This window comes from Rhipicephalus sanguineus, chromosome 3, assembly GCF_013339695.2.
Source record: "Rhipicephalus sanguineus isolate Rsan-2018 chromosome 3, BIME_Rsan_1.4, whole genome shotgun sequence".
Lineage (NCBI taxonomy): Eukaryota > Metazoa > Arthropoda > Arachnida > Ixodida > Ixodidae > Rhipicephalus > Rhipicephalus sanguineus.
In genome coordinates, this window is record NC_051178.1 from 125,689,090 (window position 1) to 125,715,367 (window position 26,278).

The window sequence follows — 26,278 nt, forward strand, 5'->3', positions numbered from 1 at the left end:
TGAAAATTGTAACTTGTTTAGGAGATGTCAGCAATATTATGTAGCGCCGGCTGCACGGACAATATTAGCAATAAACAAGTTCCTATAGAAGCGAGTGGTGTACTTGGAAATTATTGAAAGATACCTCTTATGCTTATTTTACGCATATAATTTGGTCTTACCGTGTTGCTTCATGTGTAAAATTATTCTGTGTCCCTGTGACTGGGCTTTGTAAATTTCAGTGTTGTTACGTGACTGGACGTTGTGTAGTGCTACTTTCTGCATGCATATACGGTGTCATATGACTGAATTTTATGCGAATTATAGTTTTATGTGACTGGACTGTATTTTATGTTCTCTTCGTGTCGATACGTGAATCGCCTTCGTGAATACGTGATCATTTTTATGGCTTGACTTAGTTTACTGAACTCTACCTTGATGCTCCTTAATGTAATTTTTTTCATTGCTGTGATCTTCACGAGCATGCACTGACATCCGGAACATGTGCTGGCTAAAGAAATGCGCGTGCGCACGCACGCACGCACGCACACACAAACACACACACACACACACGTGTATGTATGTGTGCGTGTGTGTGTGTGTTTGGACAATAGACAACGAATATATGCTTCTAAAAAACTCTATTTGGCGATGATCCAGTCGGAGTCCGACCTTTCAAGGACTCTGACCGAAACGTCAACAAAGAAAGAATTTTTAAGTGTGTGTATACATATACGCACATAACACGCAAAGCCCGACAGCCTTCACAATATATGCAGCTGAGGAAAGTGAGAAGTAATGTAATTCACAATTACATGTTTAGTTGGAGTTGTTAATTAAGTTATTTCTCAGTTTACCTTCCCAACCAGACTGTCTTCTTTCAAATATTTACCTTCAAGCCGAGGAAAGAATAATAACCTCGAGGACACTTGGAAGCGAGTAAATCTCGACGTGTGACAAACACAAGCACCGTTGCGAAACGTATACGCGAACGCGATAGTCGGCCCTCTTTTCTCGGAAATCCACTCGTGGAGTTGTGGGGGCATCCACGTTGACTGAGTGTATACGCCCTTGTTCGTATGAATGAATGGACTCTAGCGCGGGTCCGAGCAACGGTTTCGTCCGGTTGTCATCGCTGTGCCCACGCTATACCCGCCACAGTGGTCTAGTGGTTATGGTGCTCGACTGCTGATCCGCAGGTCGCGGGATCGAATCCCGACCGCAGCTGCCGCATTCTCGATGGAGGCGAAAATGCTTGAGGCCCGTGTACTTAGTGCACGTTAAAGAACCCCAGGTGGTCGAAATTTGCGGAGCCCTCCACTGCGGCGTCCCTCATAATCGCGGTTTTGGGACGTTGAAACCCCGACAGTTATTATTATTGCTTTGCCCACGGTTATGTGCTGGCCACACGTCCCCGTGAGATCAAATAACGTTACGTTATTCTGAGCGGCGAAAAGTTTATTAAAGGACCAGTGAACAGCCCCATGCACGGTCCAAAATGGGTTATAAACCTATAATTGCGCACTTGCATGGTGCGAACACACTGCCGCAAGACTTTTACGAATAAGTGCAGTAATGAAATTTAGTTACAAGGTATAGAACAACCCGCTTCGGCTGGTTTCGGTTCCTCGCTCGGCCTTCCGACCCTTCTGGGCACTGAGCGGCGGGGCCCGCGGCGATTGAGCGGCGACAGGACGCTCGCACGCGGCTTCGTTTCACATGCACCGCTTTTGCGCGGCGCGCGCCTCTGCGATGCGCAGTGATGGTTGTGGAAAGCGCCCGTTACCCGCGGGTTTCCTTTCTCCGAGTTCGCTTCTTTTGGTGCACTTGGGTTGCGAGTTTCACCAGCCTTCTACTTCGGTGCTCGATTTTCACGCGCCTAAACCTTGAATGACGAAAATGTGCAGTGTATCAGAGTGCAATTAAACAACTTCAGTAGTCACGTTTATTTCTGTTACAGCTTTCTTTTTTTACCACGCAAGTCTTCTTGCACGCTCATACACTTGGCCATGGAAAAGCAAAAAAAAAGAATTGGTTTTTGTGGTTTTAAGCTTTCAGAGTGCTTTCGGTGGCTTTTGCTCTCGAATGCCGCAAGGCGTTGGTGCGCCGTCTGGGCCGGCAACCATTGCAAACCCACAATGTCGTCGTCTGGGGGGCTCGCATTTGTCGTCTTCGGGGTACGTGACCATTGAAAAAAAGAAAAAGAAAACAGTAAACTATTCGAACGTGCTGGGTCAGAGTAGCAAAAAAAAAAAAAAAAACTGAAACATGCGACCAACAAGTGCGCAGTGCCGTAGGGTCCCCCCTGTACGGACCTGTGTTGGTGCCATCATTCTATAAAGATACAAAAGAACAAAATGACACGTGCAAACGATTTGTCTGCTTTGATGGAAGCGCAGTAGAGAACAACAAAACGAAAAGAAAGGCGTTTCTACACTGCCAGTTCGTTACAGCGAATGTCGTCTGCTAGGAAACCGAGTTCCTCCTGGCGCACGCGCCCGCTCCTCGACTCCGCCCCTGCAATCACGTGCTCCCCACGTCACTGCTCTCCCATTGGGTGACCTTGGGCAGCCGCTCTGCCGCTAGCGAATTTTTCCAACTCCGGCAATCTCGATCGCGCGTCCACTGGTCGCTCTAAAAAACCTGTTTTTGGGCTTCCGCGACGGCAGCCGCTCCGCTCTTGGAGCAAAATCGCTGCATGTGAAACAGGCTTAAAGGGGTAGGCGTAGCTCGCTGTCGTGACTGCGCCCACTTCGACGACGTAACAGGACGTCAGTGATTACGTCATGGGCACGCAGCCAACGACCGAGCAAGGCTTCCTCCACGTGTTGCGGCCTGTCGTCGCGGTGAAGAAGCGAGGTAAACGCGCGGCCGAAACCGCATCACCGAGGACCGCGGCGCCGCTTGATACGTAAAGTTGCCCATGGGCGAGATTACGTCATTGCGCGTTCGAGGAGGATTGGAAGGGTGCTGGAGAGGAGCGCGAGAATTGTTTTTCGAAATGTAGCGGCGTCTGCACGGCGCGCAGCGCAGTGATCTCCGCAGAATGTGATCGCCGCGGCCGAATTAGTGAGGTTGCTTGGGAGGGGTGAAAAACAGTCGGAGCCTGTTTACTGGCCCTTTAAGCTATAGAAACTGACGTATTAGTCTTCTATATAAAAGGTTTGTTTCCAATCACATGCCGGGTCAGACAAAAGGAAAGCAATATTGTTCTGCGATTTGCTGCAATGGAATCATTTTGGGAGCAGTACTAAGGGGGCGATCAAGCTTGTTTGTTATAGCTGTGTGTTGTGATATGCGTGCACGTTGATATGCATTTTGACAGCACATGCATAGGTGGATACGTCAACGCAATACTTTTTCTTAGGCGTTTCGGTGCGCCGGGTAGTGCGAACAGGAATTATCATCATCATCATGTACTGGTACGCGCTAGCGTCGTCCTCTTCAACTTCTGCTTCGCTTCCACAACGCGTGCGCCGATTTGCCCGACCGTGGAATGCAATAACTATGTTGGGCGAGTATGTTACGTGACTAAGTCACGTAGCATCCCGTTACAACTAGTCACGGGACTGAAATCACGTAACATCCACTAACGTGACTAAAATCAGGTCACATAACGCAACTATATAGTCACATGCCTAAAATCACGTAGCATCAAGTTACAACTAGTCACGTGACTCAAAGTCACGCAACAGCTACTCACGTGACATGTTCCCGCCAAAACCACGTAGCAGCTAGTAACGTGACTATAACCACATCACGTTGCACCTAGTCACGTGACATGCTCCCGCCAAAACCTGGTCTCTGGTTGGAAATCCATGTCGTGTCTGTGACTGTGTGTGGTTTAACTCGAGCCTCTCTGCACTGAGGATCAACAACCTATAGCGTCACCTAGCTAAAGCCTAACAACGACCTAGTAGCAATCACGAAACAACCCTCATCACCTCTAAGGCCTGGAAACCATCTAGAAACCAGATTAGTCTTGAGAAGTGACCAGTTTGGCTGTTTCAAGGCTTGCGCGGCCTATATATAGTGCTTAGCGCAAGCTTCGCCAATTTTTTTCCCCGCGAGTTACTCCCTAAGCATCTTTAATTACTCAACTTTTACAGCGAAAGCTGTTATGAGATCATTTCACCGGCCGTTTTTGGCGCCGTAGTTGTCCGCCGCCGCCGCCGCCGCCGCCGGTGTCCGTAACCAGTATCGCTCGAAATAAGAAAAAAAACGAAATAAGAAAAAAATTCCAGGATGGAACGAGGTTCGAACCGGGGCCCTCTGCGTGGGAGCCCAGTATTCAACCTCTGAGCCATGCCGGTGCTTGAAGCTGCTTTGCAAAAAGGTCCTATACAGGCTTCATGTCGGGAAGGAACCACATTAGCATATGCAATATAGCGTGGTAGAAGAGTAAAATAAGCACCAAGCGTCGCACAACGCGAATTCTGTAACCAGGCGTCACACAATTCGAATTGCGCAACGAGTAGGTTGTTGAATGCTTCCAACCCATTACAAAGGGCTCTGCCATAATTCTTCATCGTCATCAGGCACAGCATCAACAATGTGCGCATAATGCCTTACATGCGTTTAGCAGGTACCAACGCTCTCCGTAGAATGACGAAAAATGGCACAGTGCCTGCTGCCCTACTTCTCAAAAATTACAATGATTTATAGCGTAGTGGGTTCCTCGCAAGTGCACTTGTATTGGATGCCAAGGAAGCCCATAAGCGCATGATCCACTTCCTCGGGGTCTCAGTAAAATTACAATGATTTATAGCGTAGTGGGTTCCTCGCAAGTGCAGTTGTATTGGTTGCCAAGGAAGCCCATAAACGCATGATCCATTTCCTCGGGGTCTCAGCAAAGTTCTTCGCCCCCCCCCCCCGTCTCTCTTCCACGCCAACGTATGTTATACAGCATGACGGGAGAGGGAAATAGCGACCGGGCGTCACCCAATGCAAATTACATAACTGGTGGGCCGTTTCAAGATTCCAACCCATTAAAAATGGCTGAGCCATAATTCTTCATCGTCATCAGTCGTCGCGTCAACAAAGTGCACGTAAAGCCTTACAGACGTGTAGCTGGTGCCTCGCTTCTCCGCAGAATGACGAATATTGGCTCAGTAGGTGCATCCCAACTTCACAAAAATTGTGATTTATGGCGTAGTGGGTACCTTTCTAGTGTACTTGTATTGTAGCCCCAAGAGAGCTTAACGGGCTCTAGAAACGCTGCTCTTCCAGCTTTCGCTGTGACTGTGCTGCGGTTTCAGCGCAGGCCTGGCGTTTTTTATTATTTGCTGAAGACGCAAGTAACGATCGCACAGTGAGCACCCTGAGAAACCACGGACGGAATTGTTTCTTGTACGATACGTCTCACGTGGTCCGTTTTTTTTTCGCGTTGCGAAGAAAACCCACTAAATACGAAAAAAAAAAAAGTCATGTGCCGGAACACTCGCGTACACCTATCGCGTTGTTCTGTTCGTCTGCAGTTGCGAATGTGGCCACGGGGAAGCGGCGGAGCGTTTTGATGCTGGCCGCCATCAGGGACTCTTGAGTTTTGTTGGATGGCGGCGCAAATGCTTGCTGCTGGCCGAGCGCTGTTGAGGCGATAATGCGCCTATAAAACACTGCATGTGACCTGGAAACAGTGACGTCATTCTGGTCATCTGCTAGTTGAGCTCATCGGCGCTTCGGTTTTGATTTCGCCGGCGAATTTGCTCAAATTTCGTCACACCGCAGCAATTTGAGCAGATGCCGCTTTTGGGGAGGAGAAAGAAAACGAGAGAGAAGAAAGACAGGGATGTTAACCAGTTTGGCATCACCGGTATGCTACCCTGCACAGGGGAAAGGGATGGGGGAATTTGAAAAAAGAGTAAAGGAAGAGAGAAAGAGAGGGGAACACACACGCACACACATAACTTCACAGCGCAGAGCATCAGTCTTGTGCGGTATGCGACATCGTTAAGACTCGACAGCCGCTCGTGCAAGGCTGTTGTCCTTAGGAATTTGAGCAATGCATTGGGAAAGGTCAAAGCGGCAATGGTATCTTTGCAGGGAGAACTTCAATTCTTCGAATTGACCCGACCGCCTCTCCGCGCTAATTAAAAAGTTCTTTAACGACTGCCGAAATTAATGTCTCTAGTCACTTGAGGTGTCTGCCGATACAGAAAATGTAATTATGACAGCAGTTAGTAAGTACCGCATTCCCCTTGTTTTTCGAGGATTTTCGGACATATTCTAACGCCCGGTGTATAGCTCCTGATTTATCTTGAGTGTTTGATCTTTCGTATACTTGTTTTTTTTTTTTTTCAGTATTAGCAATATGTTCTTTATATTATATAACTGTAAGCTGCCTAAACCTCGTTACATTTTGTGAATCCCCCTTTGCCCAATACCCTTTGAGGGCCTAAAAGGTTATTTTGAAATAAAAAAATCACGCCATATCCAGGAAGTGAATGATGATTGAGGAGCTGGCTCGGAGATTATCGGGTGAACCGTGAATGCTCCATACAATTCCTCTAATGTCATATAAAGACGTCACACGTTTTTATAGTAGCGATTGTGGTCAGGTTGTTGTCGAACCACAAGCGGTCGCAGACCTCGCAGCTGTGGCCGAACGTGTGGTCAAGGAAATCGAGGAAATGTGGTTTTATCTGCGTTAATGTCATCATCAAGGCGCTCGCAAAACAAGAGGAAGAAGACTTCTCTTTCGCGCGAGCGCGCGCATGCCACAATTGGCTATATGCTATTTGTGGTTTTGCCTGCGTTAATATCATCATCAAGGCGCTCGATGAAGAAGAGGAAGAAGACCTCTTTCGCGCGAGCTGTGCCTGTAGCGGTCGCCTATTAAACTAAGGTTACGCTTACGACGCGGGACATTGCCCCAGCTTAAGAACCTGGCGAGCCAGCTCCTAATAATTATTAATTAATACTTAATTAATGACTATTCCAAGACAAGGCAAGCGTGGAAACGTAGGTGGGCAGATGCTTGCCTGAGCTAGTTGGTTGCATCGGGAGAAGGGTTTGCAGTCAAACGCACCGGCAAGGACTGCAGGAAGAAAGGCGACACACCAGCTGTGTGTCGTCTTTCTTCCTGATTCTTTGTCATTGCAATTGTCTAGAGACCCTCCCCGCGATTAATAAGTTTGCTGGAATATTACGGTACCACAGCCATGGCAGGACGTGGTTTATTGGAGGAATGTGCACGAGGCATTTGCCCTGCGGTGGGCGCATATATAGTCAGGCTTACGATGATTGGCGGTGCAACAGTTGCACCTCACAAGCGACGAGCTGTGAACGAACTGGGCACTTGCATCACGTCTACGCAATGTCGCTTTCTTCCTGGCCACACGATGCCGCTACGCGCATATCTGAATACACGACAGCAGCGTCCAGTGTCGCATCTGACGCGCGCAAACTAAAATGGATAGTGTTGGTCCTTTAAACAGCATGGTTGTCCAAACAGCGAGCAATGCAGAAGCAACACTCGCACGAGCGTGAGCACGACGAATTGCGGTGCGTGACGGCCGAAAGCGGACTTGCGTCCAGCTGTTTCAATGACCTCCGGAGAAGCTGGTGCTGCAGGGGTGCCATGCCTGTTCCAGTATCAGGAACACGTCTAGTCATGCTGACAAGAAACTCATATGCAGGACGCGTTTTTACTGATTTCTTCGCTACTGCAGGAGTCGCATGTGCCATATATATATATATATATATATATATATATATATATATATATATATATATATATATATATATGATGATGATGATGATGATGATATATCACCTGCCGCCTGTCGTCAGTGGTTACGCTGCTCGACGGCTGGGCCGCAGCGGCCGCATTTATAGATGGAGGCAAAATGCTAGAGGCCCGTGTACTGTGCGATGTCATTGAACACGTTAAAAAACACCAGATGGTCAAATTTTCCAGAGCCCTCCGCTACGGCGTCCCTCGTAACCATATCGTGGTTTTCGGACGTAATACGTCAGCGATTATTATTATTATTATTATTATTATTATTATTATTATTATTATTATTATTATTATTATTATTATTATTATTATTATTATTATTATTATTATTATTATTGTTGTTGTCTCCTGTATTGTTCGTGAGTTCTGTTGCGTAAAAAGCAAACTGTATACAAGTATATATTAAAGTTTATTTTTGGCCTCTCAGGGAACGGAAGAAGCCGAATGCGAACTTGGGGAGAACAAATCGCCCAATGTTATTCTGTAAGCCATCCGTAATTCTTAATTCCACACAAAAAAAAAATGGTGCTGCGCATGCGGATTTCTTTTTTAATAAATGAATATATATAAGGACAGGTTGGTGCCTCTCAAGCAGGTTGAAAAAAAAAAAAAAACCTCCTTGGTGCCTCTCCTCTTCTCCTGCATAATAGTTTCCGTCGCAAAGCCCTCAGTGAACAAGCAGAAAAGTATACAAATATGCATATGGGACGAACACTCGTGCACTTAGTCTCAGTTCTTCAATACAAACAAGTGTCCACTCAACAGAAAAGTTCACGAAACACGAATATTCGCACAAACGAAATGTCCACACATAACATAAAAGTTCGCCGCGATGTTGTCACTGCACTGAAGATGATTAGGCACTTACAAATTGTCCCTTAAGTGTCGCACTCTAACTGCAACAGTTGTGTTCGCCGAAACAAATGCTGCACAAGCGCGAAAACCACAGAACCACAACACATGCCACGGCCACTGGATGGAAACTCCGTCCAGCCATAGCGCAGCAGCAGCAGCAGCTGAATTCCTTAACAGGTCAAAACCCTTTTCGAATCACGGAGCAAGATTTATAGTTAGCGGACGAACGAGTTCTTCTGCTTATCGTTCCCAATGGTCTAAAGCGACCCGCGCATGCCTTCCTCTTTACTGCATGTATTTGTGCGGAGAGCACGAATTGAAAGCATTTATAACCATGCATGCGCACATCTTTCTAGCGCATGTTTCAGCCGGACATTGTCATATTATAATGGCAAAGGGTGGATTCAAGAATAAATAATCTTTATTGACCATACAACTTCATGTGAGCAACGGCGGGCATCAAAATGCACGTGATAATCGTGCATTTGGATGCCCCCTTAGTAAGTGCGCTTGCCTTAAGGTATTAATGGGTAACCAACTATGGCCACAAATAGAATAGATGCTTCCTCAATAAACTATAAACTCAACAATTTTTTTTTCGATATCTGCTTTAGATGGAACGCTATGAGCGATAAGTTACACTCAAAGCATAACCTTTAACTTGAAACTTTTCCATTCCGTTACTTCAGCATTCATCTTCAAAGCAAGAGATGCCGTACTGGCACTGAAACTGGAGCCCGCAAGGTGTGCTCGAAAAGTATCGAACCTTTGGTCAGCAGGATTACCTTTCTTGATTAGTGGACACAATGCCTACAATCCCCTTGAAAATAGTCTCGTTTGCGATGCACGCAGCTCTCCCAGCGCACCCGCCATTGTTGGAAACATTTTTCGAACGCTTTTTTTTTTTGTAAGGGGTGATCAGCCGACCCGTCGCATCCTGCATGATGTGTCTCCTTAAGTCGAATCGCTTAATTTCCTTTCAGCGGAAATATCAGCTTGGGAAACAGCCACAAGTCACACGAAGCCACGCCAGGAGAGTGTGGGAGCATGAATTACTGAGATGTTGTGTTTGGTGCGGGAAGCCTGAATCGTATACGTGCAGAATGGGCGGACGCGTTACGGTGATGGAGCTGCCAAGTTTTTGCCGCAGATCCGGGTCACTCGCGCCGCACTGCAGCATCACGAAAAATTGAATGTATACTGATACAGTATACTATACCCCTATCTCGTTCGCAAGTTCTCGGACTCTGAGGAGGCGAGAATTTATAATGAAAGTCCGCGCTGGCTCAATGCCATTCTGATTTTGGCTTGTTAAGGTCTACCCGAGCGCAGTTCGCTGTGATGTTCGCCCATCTTTAAGTTAGTTGTGCCTCACCTTTATGCATGAGGCGCAGGGGCGTAGCCAGAAATTTCTTTCTGGTGGGGGGGGTGGGGGTGGTGGTTCAGCCTTACTTTATGTATGTTCGTGCGTGCGTTAGTATGTGTGCGTGTATATACGCAAGCAAAATTGAAAAATTCCGGGGGGGGGGGTTGAACCCCCCCCCCCCCCCCGTCTACGCCCCTGATGAGGCACCATCGTCACTGAAAGCCTTTTGAAGTTTGAAATTTTTTAAATGCTTTCCGCTTGGGTAATGCCAAGCCTTTAGCAAAATCTCATTCATTATCGTTATCTCACGTTGTTCTGTCATTTTACAACTTACCGGCATCCGACAAACGTCCTCGCTCATGGGCCCAGGGTTGGCAGGTTTGGCTACTTCGCGCCAATTTGGCTATACTTTTTCAGACTTGTGGCGCAAGAAAAAAACGTCTTGACTACAAGTTGGCTGTATTCTCTGGTGTATATCAAATCATCAATATCTCATTTCTGCCGCTGGCGTTCGAGTATGCGGCGTGAAAACATGGCGGCGTAGGCGTGTTTACAGATCCTAAAATAGAATTACGCACTTGCATTACACAAAAGCGAAGGCTTTTGGGCATGTGGCTTGCATGTGGAAATTGTTTTACGCGACTTTAAACCGTAATTGGAAGTGAAGAGGACAATCGAAAGCGCTCTGCGCTCATCGACATTAGGAATCAGATACCCGTCGAACTGCTTGCGTCACTCCCTGTATACGGATTGCTTTTCAGGAATATTGGCTGCCCGGAGTTCAATAATACTAAAATTCGGCAGGTGCCACGCCTTGTGGAAATCGGTTTCATGCGAAGCAATGAGCGAGTAGTTGTCTATGCAGTTTTTTTTTTTTTTTTTTGGCTTTGAGCCAAGCGTTACGAAGTGGATTGACGTGTTTTTGTAAGCGTAGTAGTTGTGTGCACATCGCGGCTTTACCAGACACGTCGACTACACTGGCGTTTAAAGGGTAACTGATGGTCTGACGTAACGTCAGCACTCATTTTAGAGCACAGACGTCAGCAATGTCGAAACGAAGTGCACTTTACGGTGCGATTAGGCGAATATTGTACGTAACTTTCATTAGCGTATTCCTTCGCGGTCGAGCAACGCTTCAATATAGCTTGCTGAATCATAGAAATACAAATGTAATGTTTATAGACTTCTATAAAAGCGGAGCCAACACTAGAACCACAATTGACGTTAACCCGGCATGGCGCCTGTATCATAACAGAACATGTGTAATGTTTATTGCTTTGTTACAAAATGAATAGCCAGCACTGCAACCACAATTGACGTTGCACCGACATTACGCCTACATAAGGTCTTTTTCCAAAGCAGTTTCAAGATATCTTGTGGTTCTGTGGCAGAATATCTGACTGCCACGCAGAATGCTTGGGTTCGATTCCTGCTGGGATCCAGATTTTTATTCTTTGCATTCATCGGGTCAACTCTGTCGATGTCAGTTTTTCTTTGCTCTCTCGCATATAAATTACCAGTGTCTGTTCTCGCCGTTCATATAAACTGTCCCTAACCTATGGCGCATACCCGCTTACCGTGGCCCATGGTATACGGGTATGTGCCACACGTGTCTGGAGGAAAGGTGTGGGTTCGAGCTAGTTGGTACTCCATGATCACCACTTCTTGCGCAAAATTTTCTAAGACGACGGACGAAACAGACACGGACGGGCGCAAACTTCCAACTGAATTTATTATTAACATGTCCCCTAAATATATACAAATATGACTATGACAAAACAAAAACACCAATGCCACAGGTGTGCAGTGTGTCAGCACGCAGTTGGAAGTTTGCGCCCGTCCGTGTCTGTTTCGTCCGTCGTCTTAGAAAATTTTGCGCAAGAAGTGGTGATCATGGAGGAAAGGGTTTGACGACGTACGCGACAGGATTTTCACGTTATTCATGTCATGACCATACAATCATATTCGACAGGCCCTCATACCCTCCCATGCCAATTTTGATCTACATCAACTGAAGGAGGTGATCACCAGAGCACCCAGACGTATAGGCGGGTATACCTGCTGGGCTTTTTACCTGCAAGAACCACGATATGATTAAGAGGCCCGCCGTAGTAGAGGGCTCCGGAAATTTCGTGCTCGGACTTTGTCGTCATGCCAGAAATGGTTGCAAAAGTGACTACAATTCATGCCTTAATTACACCAACTATGGTTTCGAGCACCTTAATGTCATTCTCATCTTTATTGTCGCCACAAGACTGTTACTCCTGGCGTTCTTAATAAAATGTCACGCAATATGCTTGAAGAGAGTGTTATTTTCGCAACAGAGCAAGAAACTTCGTCATCCTGCACAAAATGGTTGCTAAGGTAATCAATTTGTTCTTGAATCGGAATAATTCTGATTTTAGAGTATTCATTCTTTACTTATTTGGATTTCCGACGGAAGGATTTTTTCCTATAAATAAAAACGGCGCAGATGTCTTCGTAGGGACCATAGGCTACTTTTCACTACTTTTACGGCCCTTGGCTAAAGTTGGCTGCTTTCTGGCTAGCTTTTCCATTTTTCTGGCTGTTTTTTGTGTTTTCAACCTGGCAACCTTGCATGGGCATTCTGCTAAAAGCTGACTCCATCTACGAGCGTTAAAAAGTTCACGCATGCGCATGAACAGTGGCGTACCGACTTGTTCGCGAGTGAGGGGGGCTAGTGTCGCTCACCCTGTCGGCCGTCTATATATATATATATATATATATATATATAATATATATATATATATATATATATATATATATATATATATATCAAATCATGAATGGTAGTCTACCACTGTCCCTCAAGAGGAAGGTATATAACCGGTACTTACGTATACGGAGCAGAAACCTGGAGACTTACAAAGAGGGTTCAACTTAAATTGAGGACGACGCAGCGAGCGATGGAACGGAAAATGATAGGTGTAACCTTAAGAGCCAGGAAGAGAGCAGAGTGGGTCAGGGAACAAACGGGGGTTAAGGACATCATAGTTGAAATCAAGAAGAAATGTATATGGGCCGGGCACGTAGCACGTCGGCAGGATAACCGGTGGTCATTAAGGGTAACTGACTGGATTCCAAGAGATGGCAAACGCGTGAGGGGGAGACAGAAAATTAGGTGGGTAGATGAGATTAAGAAGTTTGTTTGTAGGTATAACGTGGCAGCAGAAAACACGGGACCGGGTTGATTGGCGGAACATGGGAGAGGCCTTTGCCCTGCAGCGGGCGTAGACAGGCTGATTATGATGATGATATATCTGTGTGTGTGTGTGTGTGTGTTTGTGTGGAGAAAAGAGAGAACCACATTTACTCTCAATTTGACGTGATTTTTTTAGACAGATAAATAAATACTATTCAAAACTGCTGTCTGAAATCAAAGAAGAAGCTGTACAAACAGATTGTGCAGGCTGGGCCGCAAGTCAGCTGTGCTTAATAGCACTCTGGAAAAAGTATCGTCGATTTTAAAAAGTACAGCCATATTTAACCTGTTTTTCATCTGAACATTCCATGTCCAATTGGCAGCCTCAGTTTGGCGCTGTAAGTACGACGAGTATGAAGAACCTGCTATGACTCTAATACCTTAAATTCTCACTCGTTAAACTAGCAAGTGGCTGACAAATCAAGGTAGTTCGCAGAAGTCTTCAGAAAAAGCGGAGTGCCAATTTTTTCACTGTAAGAGTCTTTCCGGAGAAGAGGACCAAGTTAAGTCGATTAATATTCATGGAAACTACATTCAGCTGGTGGTATATACAAGATTATGAATGACTACAAATTTATATACTAGGTGTCGTTCCTTGCCCTCCTACTTTTCACGGCTTGGGGGAAGTGGCCCTTTACTCCTCCCCTCGGGCCCCTCCAACCAGATACGCCTACGTAAACTGTGTAAGCTCAAATTTTCTTTTAAAAGATGTGGGCGATTATATTGTTAAACTACCCCGCATTGTTTCCTTACGTATAGGTCGTTAGCTGTTAATGATTGGTCGAAATTTTCTGGGTCATGCTCACAGCGCCGGCTCGTATGACGATGCAACTAATGAGGCGTAAGTGATCCATCTCGCAATGACCACTTATGCAGGACTATGTAAAAAAAGAAAAGAAATCAATGCGGCATGTTGTTGAACATTGATTCTTTGCTATTCGTCAAAAATTTTCGGCATGCCATGATATCGCCTCCGTGTTACACGACGTCACAAGTCTGCGAGAACTAGTGGCGTGAAAACGAAGTGTCCACAATAAGCAGACGCATTACTATGACTGAACAATAACAACTTTTTCGGAATAGCCGGACAGTGTGTTATCTGGAACGCAATTCAAGAAGGCTGTCCTCAAGTCACATTGGCATCGGCTGCTTATAGCAGCTGGTGAGACGGATTCGTATGTGCATAATCATAGGCGTGCCCAGGGTTCCCCATCAGCGACCCCCCCCCCCCCCACCCTACTAAGTCAATATACGGGGCAGATTTTGCGCCTCCCTCTTAGGTGACTAGGGGGGGGGGGGGGGGGGGGGGCTCATCATCTCCCTCGTCAGGTAGATCAAGTTACGGGGCAAACTTGAAAGCTGGGCTTCCGAATGTGCTCGAGTCAACTACCTTATCGTCTTGTTACAAGCCGCCGCGATCGCTGTAGGCTGCCGTATGATAAGCAAGGTGAAGCATCAGGTTAATCGGAGACTAAAGCGGCAACTTTTTGTAGATCTCCTGGCTCGGCGCAACTAAAACACTCGACACTTCTGAACACTCATCAACTCACGGCAGCTTGGATATGGAACAGCGGCGATGCTATTCGTTTTCAAAGAAAGAAACGAAATTCCCTGCAACAGGAAGAGCGTTTGATCGGTCCGTAAAACGTATACTGGTTCCCGCCCGTATTTGCGTCGCCGATTACGTAAATCTCAGGCCAGGCAGAAAAAAGAAAATCATGACAGATTGCTTTAATGTTATAGAGCTTCTGCTGAGCGGTAGCTTCCTCTGCAATGCTGGAGCGCAAAGCGCGAAAGCGTCGCATAGGCATACCGCCCCGCAGAGAGACAGTGCGTGGTCATGAGACACGGAGGACGGTCTTCACAGCAGAATCTTAGGACAAGTTTTATTATATAATTACGTGATTGGTGCGTTCAAGTAAAACTTTGCCTCGCTTGTTAGTTTCCCAGTCTACAGCTGACAATAGGTAGTCTTCGAATAGGGGCCCCAATAATTTTGGGGCCCCAAAGAAATAGCGTCGAGGCCACTGCGCATGCGCAACACCCAAACAGCGTTTGAGTTTTGTGTTGGGGACGCTATCTCTCGAATTTGGCGGGAGCCCCAAAGCCTGCCCCAAAAGCTTTGCGGCAAACAAACATGACGGCACCCACTGAAGCGGCGGCTCTTGGCCAAGACGAGTGACCTATAGAATAGGGGGAGTGTCCAAAGCGCCGCAGACCCTATTCGAAAACTCTTAGCTCCTGCTGGACCCAAAGCGAGCACCCGCACAGGGCTTTGGGAACTGTTGGGGCCCCTATTTGAAAACTCCTTAATGACCACTGTCAAAAGTGGGGGGGGGGGGGGTCCGCCCCCTAACTTTTCTCAGTGGGTGGTTAGCGCCCCCTTGCCCCCCCCCCCCCCCGCCCCTGTATATATAGATACGCCTATGCGCATGAATGTCCCCTCCATATCCAACCTAAGGAAAAATCCGACACTTCATTGGTTTACGAACACCAGTAGGAGCACCTATTGTTTCTGTTAAGAATTCTAGTATTGCATTTTGTGTTTAAACATACCGCGACGTAGCGAAAACATGTTAAGGAACATTGAATCTCGGTGCACGATTCAAGTATACTTACGTTTTTCGAAACGGCACGGTTCAAGACAACGCTTAAAAAAAAAAAAATCTACTTTGAATACGGCAAACAAGTTTTGTGTAATCCTACAAAGTGAAGAAATGTTATAAGAAATGGAAAAATGCTAGCCGTCCGCAAAGCTACAAGGAAATCCATGCGGATTTCTCAGAAAGAAAAAGGATCTTAGTTCACGATAAGTTCGTCCTGGTGCGAGGTTCTGATTATCTCGTAAGAGCGATCACCCCTGAACGGTATTGGTTCCTGGTTCGAACCCCGGACCAGGACGAATATTTCGTCAGAGAAGCTTTTCTTTCTGAGAAATCGGTATGGATTGGTATCGTCCTACAAAGCGTGTGGATGGCAATGTTCCCTTTCATATTGCCTTATGTACTGGCCTACTTCACTTCTACAACAGATACACGCCCATTGAAGAGCTGAAATCTTCGCTACTGAATTAACTGCGTTAGAGACTGTTCTGTATATATCAACAATTGCGTATATAGCATTCATATACGAAATTTTATGGAGCTTTTTTGGTACAAGTTGTCGCAGCCGTTAGAGAAACGACTCCGTAATCTTTAAAAAGCTGTCATGCATTTGGCATTATGCACATAATTAGCACGATATTAAAAACGGTGAGCGTTCCGCTGCTAATACATGCCACGAAAACCGGTGCATACGTTGCCACCTAGCGCTCGCTTCACTAAACTGCAGCCTGGTGAACTGAGCTTGGCTGTTTTGCACAATGGAGTCCCAACTCTAGGCTGTGCATCGTCAAAGTTAAATACGGACGGCAGCGGCTGGCGGTTACGGCAGCTGTTTGCACTGAAAAATATTTTACATTAAGAAAGAAATATTATTTACTGATTGGGTGCACGCGTGACTCCGCGTAATCAACGAGAGCGCGGACCGAGTCAGTGCGGACCAAGACGTTAAAATAGAAAGAAACGCCTCGTTACTACTTCGCGGGCATACGACACAGCGTCGTGGTTGTCACGCGTTGGACGCATGCAAATTGCTCGCACGTTACAAACGGCGACTGACAAGGGGTGCGCTCACGGCGGACCATGCCTAGGCACCCTAACCATCAAAAGGTACCGTAGAGGTAGCAGACAGGGACGAGGAAGACAAAACGTCCCTGACTGCTAGCGCTATGGTAGCTTGATGCATTTAACCAAAAACTCAAACCATGCCGCTTTCGATACCAGAAAACGCGTGCGGCCGACGCGCGCGCAAGCTCCGATGCACTCCGTCCCCTACCGCACCGTTCACGTCGCGATTGGTCGGCGCGTCGCCGGTGGGCGTGGCGCCGACCTATTTAAGCGCGCGCCGCGTGCCCTCCTTCTCTCGGTGCGCCATGCTTTCCTCTCGGTGCTGTGCCGCGGCGGCGCTTGCGCTCGCGTCTTCTCTGGCCGTGTTGGTGGCGGCTTGTGCAGCCGCATCCTCCGAGCCAACGACCACGTCGGCGCCGGCGGTCACCACCGTCATCTCGCCGCCGGTCAGCGGTGCGGCGAACTGCACGCGTTGCGGTGGCGCGACGCTGCAGTCCCGCGCCGTGCGGCTGCAGGCCATCAAGGCGCAGATCCTGAGCAAGTTGGGCATGAAGCGGGCACCCAACGTGACACGCCGCGCTCTGCCGGGCATCCCGCCATTGCATCGGCTGCTGGACCGCTACGACGCCGGCATGATGCAGGCCGACGCGCCGTTCGAGCCCGGAGAACAGTACGCCGACGATGACGACTTTCACATGGCCGCCGAAAAGATCATCACCTTCGGACAGCACGGTGAGCCTCGAAACAGTGCGCTGCTTGGACCCTTTGAATGAAGGCTTAGTTGCCGTTGTGCCGCGTTTCATGCTGCTGATTCTTCCCTTTCGTTTGGAACGAAAATACTTGTTTTATACTGAAGGCTAACAGGAAATGCGCCAATTTATGGAGTGAACGGAGGTGCCTTGTGAGGCTCTAGAAAACTTGGCATCAGGGGCGTAGCCAGAAATTTTTTTCGGGGGGGGGGGGTTCAACCATACTTCATGTATGTTCGTGCGTGCGTTGTATGTGTGCGTGCCTATATACGCAAGCAAAACTGAAAAATTTCGGGGTGGGTTTGAACCCCCCCAACCCCCCCCCTTGCCTACGCCCCTGCTTGGCATCTTGGTTGCATTTAATCGCTCCCATCTGAGACTTTCGGCGTGGATCAAATTTGTTCGTTTATTCTTGCCATGCTTTGGTATTATGCCTAAGTACAAGTTTTGGAAATTTAAAGGATGAAAGCATGCCTCGGTGATGTCGGATACCCCCCACGTTCTCTTCCGACCATTCACGGATTTGACGCATAGTGGAAGCCCTGTGTAGATGTGCTTTTGCGCGCTGTATACTTCGCCGCTCGCGGCTTAACATTCGTGTCTACATCGAATACGACTGCAAATATTCTGAGAATATTGTCAGTGCCTATGTAGCTATATTTGGTGTTAACGTGGTAAATGCGTCTCACGTATACGGGGCTTCACGACTGTTGCGTTTCTTTAGGGGCCCTTTTATGCTCCATATCAGTTTCTGTGCGGGTTCCTTTCCGGGATACGCGATTCTTGGCCACGTGCCTGCCTTGTTCTGTATCGCTGCCTCTTGAAAGTCGTTATATGGGATAAGCGGTGTTTGGCCCTGTTTACGAGATGAGACCGCTGCATGTGGGCATGCGTGTCTCCGCTCTGTCGCGGTGCGTTTATTAATTCTAAGAGGCGGTACCGTTGCTCAAGTCTTCTGTATACGCCTCAGGGAAAACGTAATCTGTTCAGTGCATTTTATGCATAGTTTTATTTCACTTAGCCTTTGTGTAGAGACATTTTTGTCCTGCGCGCTTCTCTGTTCTGCGGCGCGGGTGTTTGTGGTCGAAACGGAGCGATATAGCATGGTTTGCCTGAATAATTATCGCTAATGCGCTTCATACATAAATACCTGCACTAAAATAAACGACATAAAATGATCACTTTTACATTGATTTGACTTCAGAAACGTTGCATATGCTCAATATGCGTGTTAGTAACCCCGCCACAAAAAAAAAAAAAAAAAAAAACGCCTACGCTCCCCTCCTCCTTTTTTTGCCGTCCAATAAGCAAACATAGTCGAAACACAACGCATAAGTTCCTTCCTCCTCCCTCCACCCACAAAAAAAATATAATAAAAAAAATTGTGCGCGCTATTTGTTAGCGCGTGAACACGGTTATAACTCTTATCACAGATAATCATTGCATATACGGTCGACAACTAGTAACTCCACGTACGCACATGACTCTCATTATGACAACGAAACTGCGAATAGGTGCGGTGTCCCGTTTAGGAAACATTGCAACTGCTCAGTTATCTCTCTCTGCTTGTGGTGTTTTTATATGTTTAAGCGACTCCAAAGGGGAAGTCCGTATACATTTCTGCTTTCTTTCTTCTCATTACTCTCCCTCCAGTGCAGGGTAGCAAACCTGACGTGCGTCTGCCGGGTTAACCTCCCTGGCCCTCCTCTCCCTTCTGACAGCTCTCCTTAACATGCCAATAATGTAATGGCAGACATCCTTAAGTTACATGGTTCGTGACGTGTGGTTTGTTTGCATCGGTCCCCCACACCCTCCAACAGCTTTCGTTTTTTCCTGTTGCTATGTGTGTGTGTGTGGGGGGGGGGGGGGGGGATGAAGAGACACCATGGTCCTCACGATGTCAGTGTTTGCGCATGCCTTACATTCGGGCTGCTGTGCATGCAGTGCACAACAAAAGGACGCGTATCTCTCGCCTACCCGCACAGTGCATGCACGGCCGAAACAAGCAAGCCTGAAACGCAAAGGGTGCGACGCGGTGTGTCGAAGCCGTTGCGTTGGGCGAACAAATTGCGGTAGTGTATGAACACGGAAGCCGCGTCGACTTGCCTGTGTGTGTGTCTATATGCATTATATATCGCGATGTGGCCGCCTTGCCTTCTAATCGCTTGTTGCCTGCACGCAGCAACGCCTCTTTTTTCTAGCTCCCACTTTTTTCTTTTTTTTTTTTTGGCGCGCGATACTACAGATAACGTGGCGGACAACGCAACTCGCTTTCCCTTTTCTTCCTATTCTGTAGTTCTTTTTTTTGTTCTTTACGCCATTGTTTTTGCTATTTACCGTTTCTCCGGATTCAGTGTTCTCTCTCTTTATCGCGCAGTCATATCTTGACTTCAGCTCTTTCCTTGTTTCGTTCGCCAGTGTGGTATTTATATATATCGCACGACCCGTCGGTGTACGTCTACGCGCTTGCCCCAATATATTCCTGCACCATGCATCAAAAGGTTGTCACTTTCGTGCGCGTTGCTATGGCGACGCACAGGTAATATCAATCAGTACGCGTGCACGCGAAGCGAAAACAGCACGCTCGCTCCTGCGTAGGCGAAAAAAAAAACTCATTGCCTCTTTAAATCGGAGTGTTACGTACCTTGAGTAGCGGTGTCGGATATTTCAGATCGCTGTAGCGGTAGAAAAAATCCCTGTACCGTCATTCGGGCGCGAGGCAGTTCAACGGCGTATACGTGCGCCTGCGAGTGTTGCTTTGCCTGCATACTTTCTCATCCAGCAGTGAAGGCGCCCTCCTCACACGTCGCGTATGCTGGTTACATGTGCGCACGCATGTATAGGATGATTTTGCTTCGGGAGAATGCGACGTTGCCGTGAAACCGCAGGAATGTTTATGTTTTGAACTCGGTATTCTTTATTTCAAGCGAACGTACAGTTGCTACCAAGTGTTCTTAGGAAATTTTCCCATTGCGTTGGATTGTCACGCTCCTTTGATGTTTTGAGTGGGGGAGTGCTGGTGCACGCCTACCGTTTACGCTGCGATCTTGCAAGAAAGTTAGGAAATCGGAAGAAGCGTGCACGCGGCCTCTTACCTTCGTCACATTGAGCAACATTCAGCCACTAATTCAGCCTTTGTGCCCCTAAATAGTAGTTGGGAATGCGGTCAGAAAGTATTTAAATTTGTTTAATTTTTCTACATTTACTTTTCAGGAAACCAATTTATCCCGTGTTTATATGCTCACATTAAGGTACCTTATACACTAAAAAAAGCACTGACAATTCCGTTAGGTAACGCTAAAGAGAACACAAGTGAAAGCCTACGTCCTCATGACACACCGCACTCGTTGAATTACAGTGACGTTCTCAGTCTATTTCATTGTTTCTCCCCCCCCCCCCCCCCTCACCATCCTGAAGCTTTCGGCACCTCGCCCTTTGTTGCATATATATACCTCCAGGATCGGCACACCTTTGCCCATGCGATGACGTCATTCGTGACGTCATTTAGCGTTTCGTTCTTCGTGAATTTTCTTTTTCATCGTTCGTGTCGGCGCCGCCGACTATACGCCGGATCTTTCGACTCATTAGACACAAGGCTTTCGCCTTAAGGTGTTATTCCCATGAGGAAATAACAAGGTCGGAGAAGAGACGGGCAGCCTATACGTTTTCTGTTGTAGACATCATTCGTGGGTTTCATTGTCCTAGCGCCTCTTTTACGCGCTGTAATTACCTACACTCTTAATCAGGCCTCGCTTAAAGTAATATAGCCAGAAAACCGGACATTTTTCGTCCGGTTTCCTGGATATAGCCAGCATTTAACCAGGACCTGTGTAGTGAAAGCCGTTGACGACATCAGTGCATCTGTGGTTTTGCGTCCCAAAACCGCGGTGTATGATTACGAGGTGCACGGTCGTCTAGAATTTTGCCTCCATCGATATGCGGCCGGGATAAGCAGTCGGGCAGATCTTTGCATTTATTATCCCAGAGTCAGCATTTCTAGATGCTATAAAAAACGATTCCAATTCGTTGACGCAGAGATGGTGCATTAGTTCTCACGGGCATAGGTTTCTATCCTCACTCGTCGGTCACCGCTAATATGCCTTCAGTCGACGTCGCTTCACGGTGTGTCCTTGAGGTCATTCCCTTGTCCCGAAGGTAAATGGAGTATACGTGACCTTGTCCGGCTTGACAGGTGAATTATTGTTTTAACCACACAAGGGCCGGAAATCACGCTCGCCAGCTCCCCATCCCGACCTGAAAGCATCGTTCTGCACACAAAATTACAACAGCGGACACATATACGTCATCCTTCATAACCTTCACTTCGGAAATGGACGCCCCCGGCGCGTCATATCGACCTTTCTGCGAAAAAGGCTCATCCCACCGGATGTGTCATGTGAATGCATGCACGCAACGCAGGTTCCTCAACGCGTCGCCGCCTGGGCTGTTCCAAGAACAAATTCAGCCATTGCATGCATAAGCCCCAGCCCCCAGGCGTTTGTGTATTGTCACAGTCATGGAGCTGTCGCCGGCGCCGCATCCAGCGAAGGAAGCTTAAGTGTGGGGCGCCCTCCGCAATCAATTGGCTCCAACCATGGGAGCTGAAGGAAGCGGTTTTATCATATATATATATACCTTCCAAACAGCAGCAGAACTGGCGCGACTGCACAACAAGACAACGACATGCAGTATAATCAGCTGGGCACTGCCATTTGGCAAAGGAAGCACTTGCGCGAGAACACGTTTTGATACAGCTCTGCAGCATCACCAGGAGCCAAACAAAAACTAAATGTCGAGACATCTATCGAGCAGGAAACAAATGTTCCAGCGCCGCTATAGCTGCACGCGCAACAGCATGCATATATGGTACGCTGCGGTGCCCACAGTGTGCTTTCCATACAGGCTCGAGACCTTTAAGAGATCGGACTCCTGCCCCCATGCTGGGCATTCCAGTGTATACATATGCCAGTGGTTTGCGCGCATCGATTTCGGCGCCGCGAAGCAGTCTCATTTGAAACGAGCCAGTTTTCTGTTTCTTCTCTTCGCCGGCGCGCCGCATACCTGGCGCTGTCTGTAGCGCGTCGCGGAGAAATTTCTCCCATCAGCGAGGGCGCCGGTCAGCTGCTGCGCTCCTCCGCGTGCCGCCGAGTTTGGCCGCGGAGGAGAAGACACGACTGAGCGACGACGCCTCGGCGGCGTCGACCGTGGAATGCGACTCTCCCGCAGCGTGCACTATAGCCAGCTAAGCAACAGCAGTAGCAGCCGACGGCACGCGTCTCGCGTTTTCTTCCGCGGCGCCAGCGAATATCGGCGTCCCGGCGTCTTTACCGGTTTCCGGGCAGCAGGGTCGCGCGACACATTATCGAACTGCGTGCCGCGCAGCTACTGCTAGCGCCGCTCTCGCGTGCTGCTGTGGTCGGCCGTAGACGCCCATTTGCATAGATTGGGACATTTTGATGGAAAGCGTGGCACTGCGACCGGGCCATGCATGCACGCATCCAGTGCTTCCCCGTGTGTTGTTCGCAGCCTGCAGCATGCACGTCGATCGGCTTCCAGTGCAATGTGTGTATGCCATGGGCGCATAACCCCGGACCTATATATATATATATATATATATATATATATATATGCATACGTGATGTTGCAAGAAATGCGGCCTGTGGCAGCGGCTGCAGAATCCGGAAATAGTGGTATACCTGTTGCGGCAACGAGAAACGTGCTAACCTCCCTTGGAATGAGGCTCGCCGGGCGAGCACCGTATGTTACGTAACCACTACGTTACGAACAGGGGCGACGCCAGGATTTTTTTTTTTTTTACTGGAGGGGAACCCACGACTAGTGAGTTCCAAATTGGGAGGGGGGGGGGGGGGAAGACGAGGGCAGGGAACTTATGCGTGGTGTTGACGATATGTTTGTTCTTGGGGTGCAGGGAGGGTGGGCGGCGGAAATGTTGTGTCCCCCCCCCCTCCCCTGGCGCTGCATGCCGCTGGTTAATAAGAGGCAACTATACCTCAGGAGTTCGCCGGTCGGGTTCGCATGTTAGGCATTCACTGCGTGGATGGACTTCTTCCACTGATCAGGCGCCCATCATATGCTCTGCTTATAAGAGCTTCCCTATCCTCGTGCAGGCATGCTTCATACGCATAAACGCATTGGCTATCCTTATGTATCCTTATGTATCCTATGTATCCTTATGTATGTATGTATGTATGTATGTATGTATGTATGTATGTATGTATGTATGTATGTATGTATGTATGTATGTATGTATGTATGTACGTGTGTGTGTGTGTGTGTATGTATGTATGTATGTATGTATGTATGTATGTATGTATGTATGTATGTATGTAGGTGTGTATGTATGTATGTATGTATGTATGTATACATGTTCATTTACCTGTTGCTGATCACGCCAGGGCTTGCGGAACGGGCTTCCCAGTGAAATGTGTGATGCCTCTTGAGTTTAATCCATGATATATAAGTGTGGCGGAATGCAAAATGTCACGGCGAAACACTAACGAAACTAGGTTCATATAAATGTTGCATATAGAAATAGAAAGACAGAACATAATTTTTACACCGTGGAGCTTCTCATCCGCAACGCAGCGTTCTCTGAACATGTATACCGCCCCAGCAGGTTATAAGCCACCACTTCTCTTTAGTAATGATGCATATTCTCCCCGTCCCTTTGCAAACGCTTCCTGAGATTATCTTTCGAATCGTTCCTGTATACAAGCAAAGAGCGTTTTCGTAGTGTCAACACTTGTCGTATATAAGATGAGCAGCGTTTTTTGGGCCAACGAAATAGTTCGCTTTGCTCACCTCCGTGAATAAAACTCCTTTCACCGTGTGTAGTTCAGTGTTCACGACAGCAATCGCCGGACCGCGTCCCGCACTGGTCAGCAGCTGCGAGGTCGGGGAGAAGCCGCTGCCACCTGCGCGGGACCCCTTCTCTGGGGTCACGACCCCGCGACGCGTTTCCCTTGGCCCGTGACCCCTTCGCGACGGGGACATGCCCGAAGAATCGGGCCTGATTCCTATTGTCCGCTCGTGAGCTGCTTTCCTATATAGCCTGAAACCCTGATTTCCTGCACTCCCACCGACTCGTTTTTTTTTTTTTTTTTCTGTGCCTTGCATGCGCTGTAAGCATGGAATGCCAGCGTTTTTCTTCGTGTCAACCTCGATCTTCGCGGTGCTCTAAAGGCGCATAGCTCGCCCCCATACGGAGAAAAAAAAAAATCCAGGTACCCGGCTTTGTGTGCCGCTCTGCTTTTATATATACGCTCGCACCGTGACCCGAAACGTGATGCATGCCGTGTGAGAGAATGCGCGTATATGTCGAGAACGGACACATTCAAGGAATTCCACTTCACCCGGATAACGCGCGTATTTGTGTGTGCAGGTATGTGTATCGCGTCGATATATATACATATATATATAGGAGGTGCGCGGTTAAATAGAATGTCCCATTCTACGAGGTGATTTATACCGCTGCGGCGTTTGGACGCTGGTTGGAGCGCATGTTATAACCTCCGCGGGCTTCTACGACCATCGAAGGTTCGTTATATAGGTTCGCGATGTATGTTTGTTCGCATAGCCGACGTGCACAAGCTATCCTGCAATGACGGCAAAAAGCATTATCCGAACTCAACCTTACGACGTCATATTCGAAAAGAGATGTTATAATGCTCTGACAGTTATGGTTTAATATAGGCGATACACGAGAAGGTCTCAGTGTATAGACATTGTACAGTGGCGAGAGTAAGCAGTGGAATAGGCTGGACTGAAAGTCTTTGTCGGGACAGAGAAAGAGAGAGAACCTTTTGTTTTAGTCCGAGTCCAGTTGGGTCGTTGTGCCGAGTAAATATGCCCAGATGCTATCTGTGGTTAATGTATGTCAGGATGGAATGAAGCGGTTTTTGCTGGTAGCGTCGAGATACATCGGGCAAAGCTTACTGTCCAAATTACATTTGCGCCTACATTCAATTTGTTGATTAATCTTAGGCGACATACATTCACAGCACCTCTATCTCTTTCTCATATATTTCCAGGTGCTTCTCGATTCCCTTTGCGTGTATCCAGACAGACGGTTTTCTAGTTAACCTCACTGCATCTTGCCTTTCTGTTTCCTCCTGCTTCCCGCCTCGAGAACGCAGCATAGAAAACGATGTGCATGTAGTCTCCTTTACCAGTACTTGAGTAAACAAGAAACAAAAATTCGATTCTGTGAAGTATAGACAGAGGTCTCAACAACCATAGCTTATATATAGGTGAGCGAGGGGTATCGAGCTGCAATCAGAAGTTGTAAGGGTTGCGCGCCGAGTGCGACAAAGTGTATGCGCCGGCGTAATTGCCACGGGCGTCTCGCGCGAGACCATAATTACGCGTAATACGTGTACACTCTAAGCATGGTAACGTTTACTAAAGGTGCACATTTTCACAAATTTGTGTACATATAAAATAGAAGTTATCTAGTAACCTTTAGTACCCGTTCACAGTATCGAGCATTCTCACGTAAAAATAGAGGTTACGTTGTACAGTACACGGTATACTGTTTACACAAAACGGCTTGCAGGAGATTTTATACGGCCATATCACGTAAAAATAGAGGTTACGTTATACAGTACACGGTATACTGTTTACACAAAACGGCTTGCAGGAGATTTTATACGGCCACATCACGTAAAAATAGTGGTT

General features: G+C 47.6%; 2 protein-coding genes across 2 annotated transcripts in view; both read left to right on the forward strand.

Moving 5' to 3' along the window:
- LOC119387099 (ORM1-like protein 3) overlaps positions 1 to 26,278 on the forward strand; it is a 465,457-nt gene that overhangs the window by 311,887 nt on the left and 127,292 nt on the right. The gene's annotated exons all lie outside the window — the stretch shown is intronic.
- Positions 17,138 to 26,278, forward strand: part of LOC119387096 (growth/differentiation factor 11) — a 104,012-nt gene continuing 94,871 nt past the window's right edge. The window contains exon 1 of the mRNA XM_037654404.2: positions 17,138 to 17,564. Within this exon, the coding sequence (XP_037510332.1) occupies positions 17,138 to 17,564 (427 nt within the window). The remainder of the gene's footprint in view (positions 17,565 to 26,278) is intronic.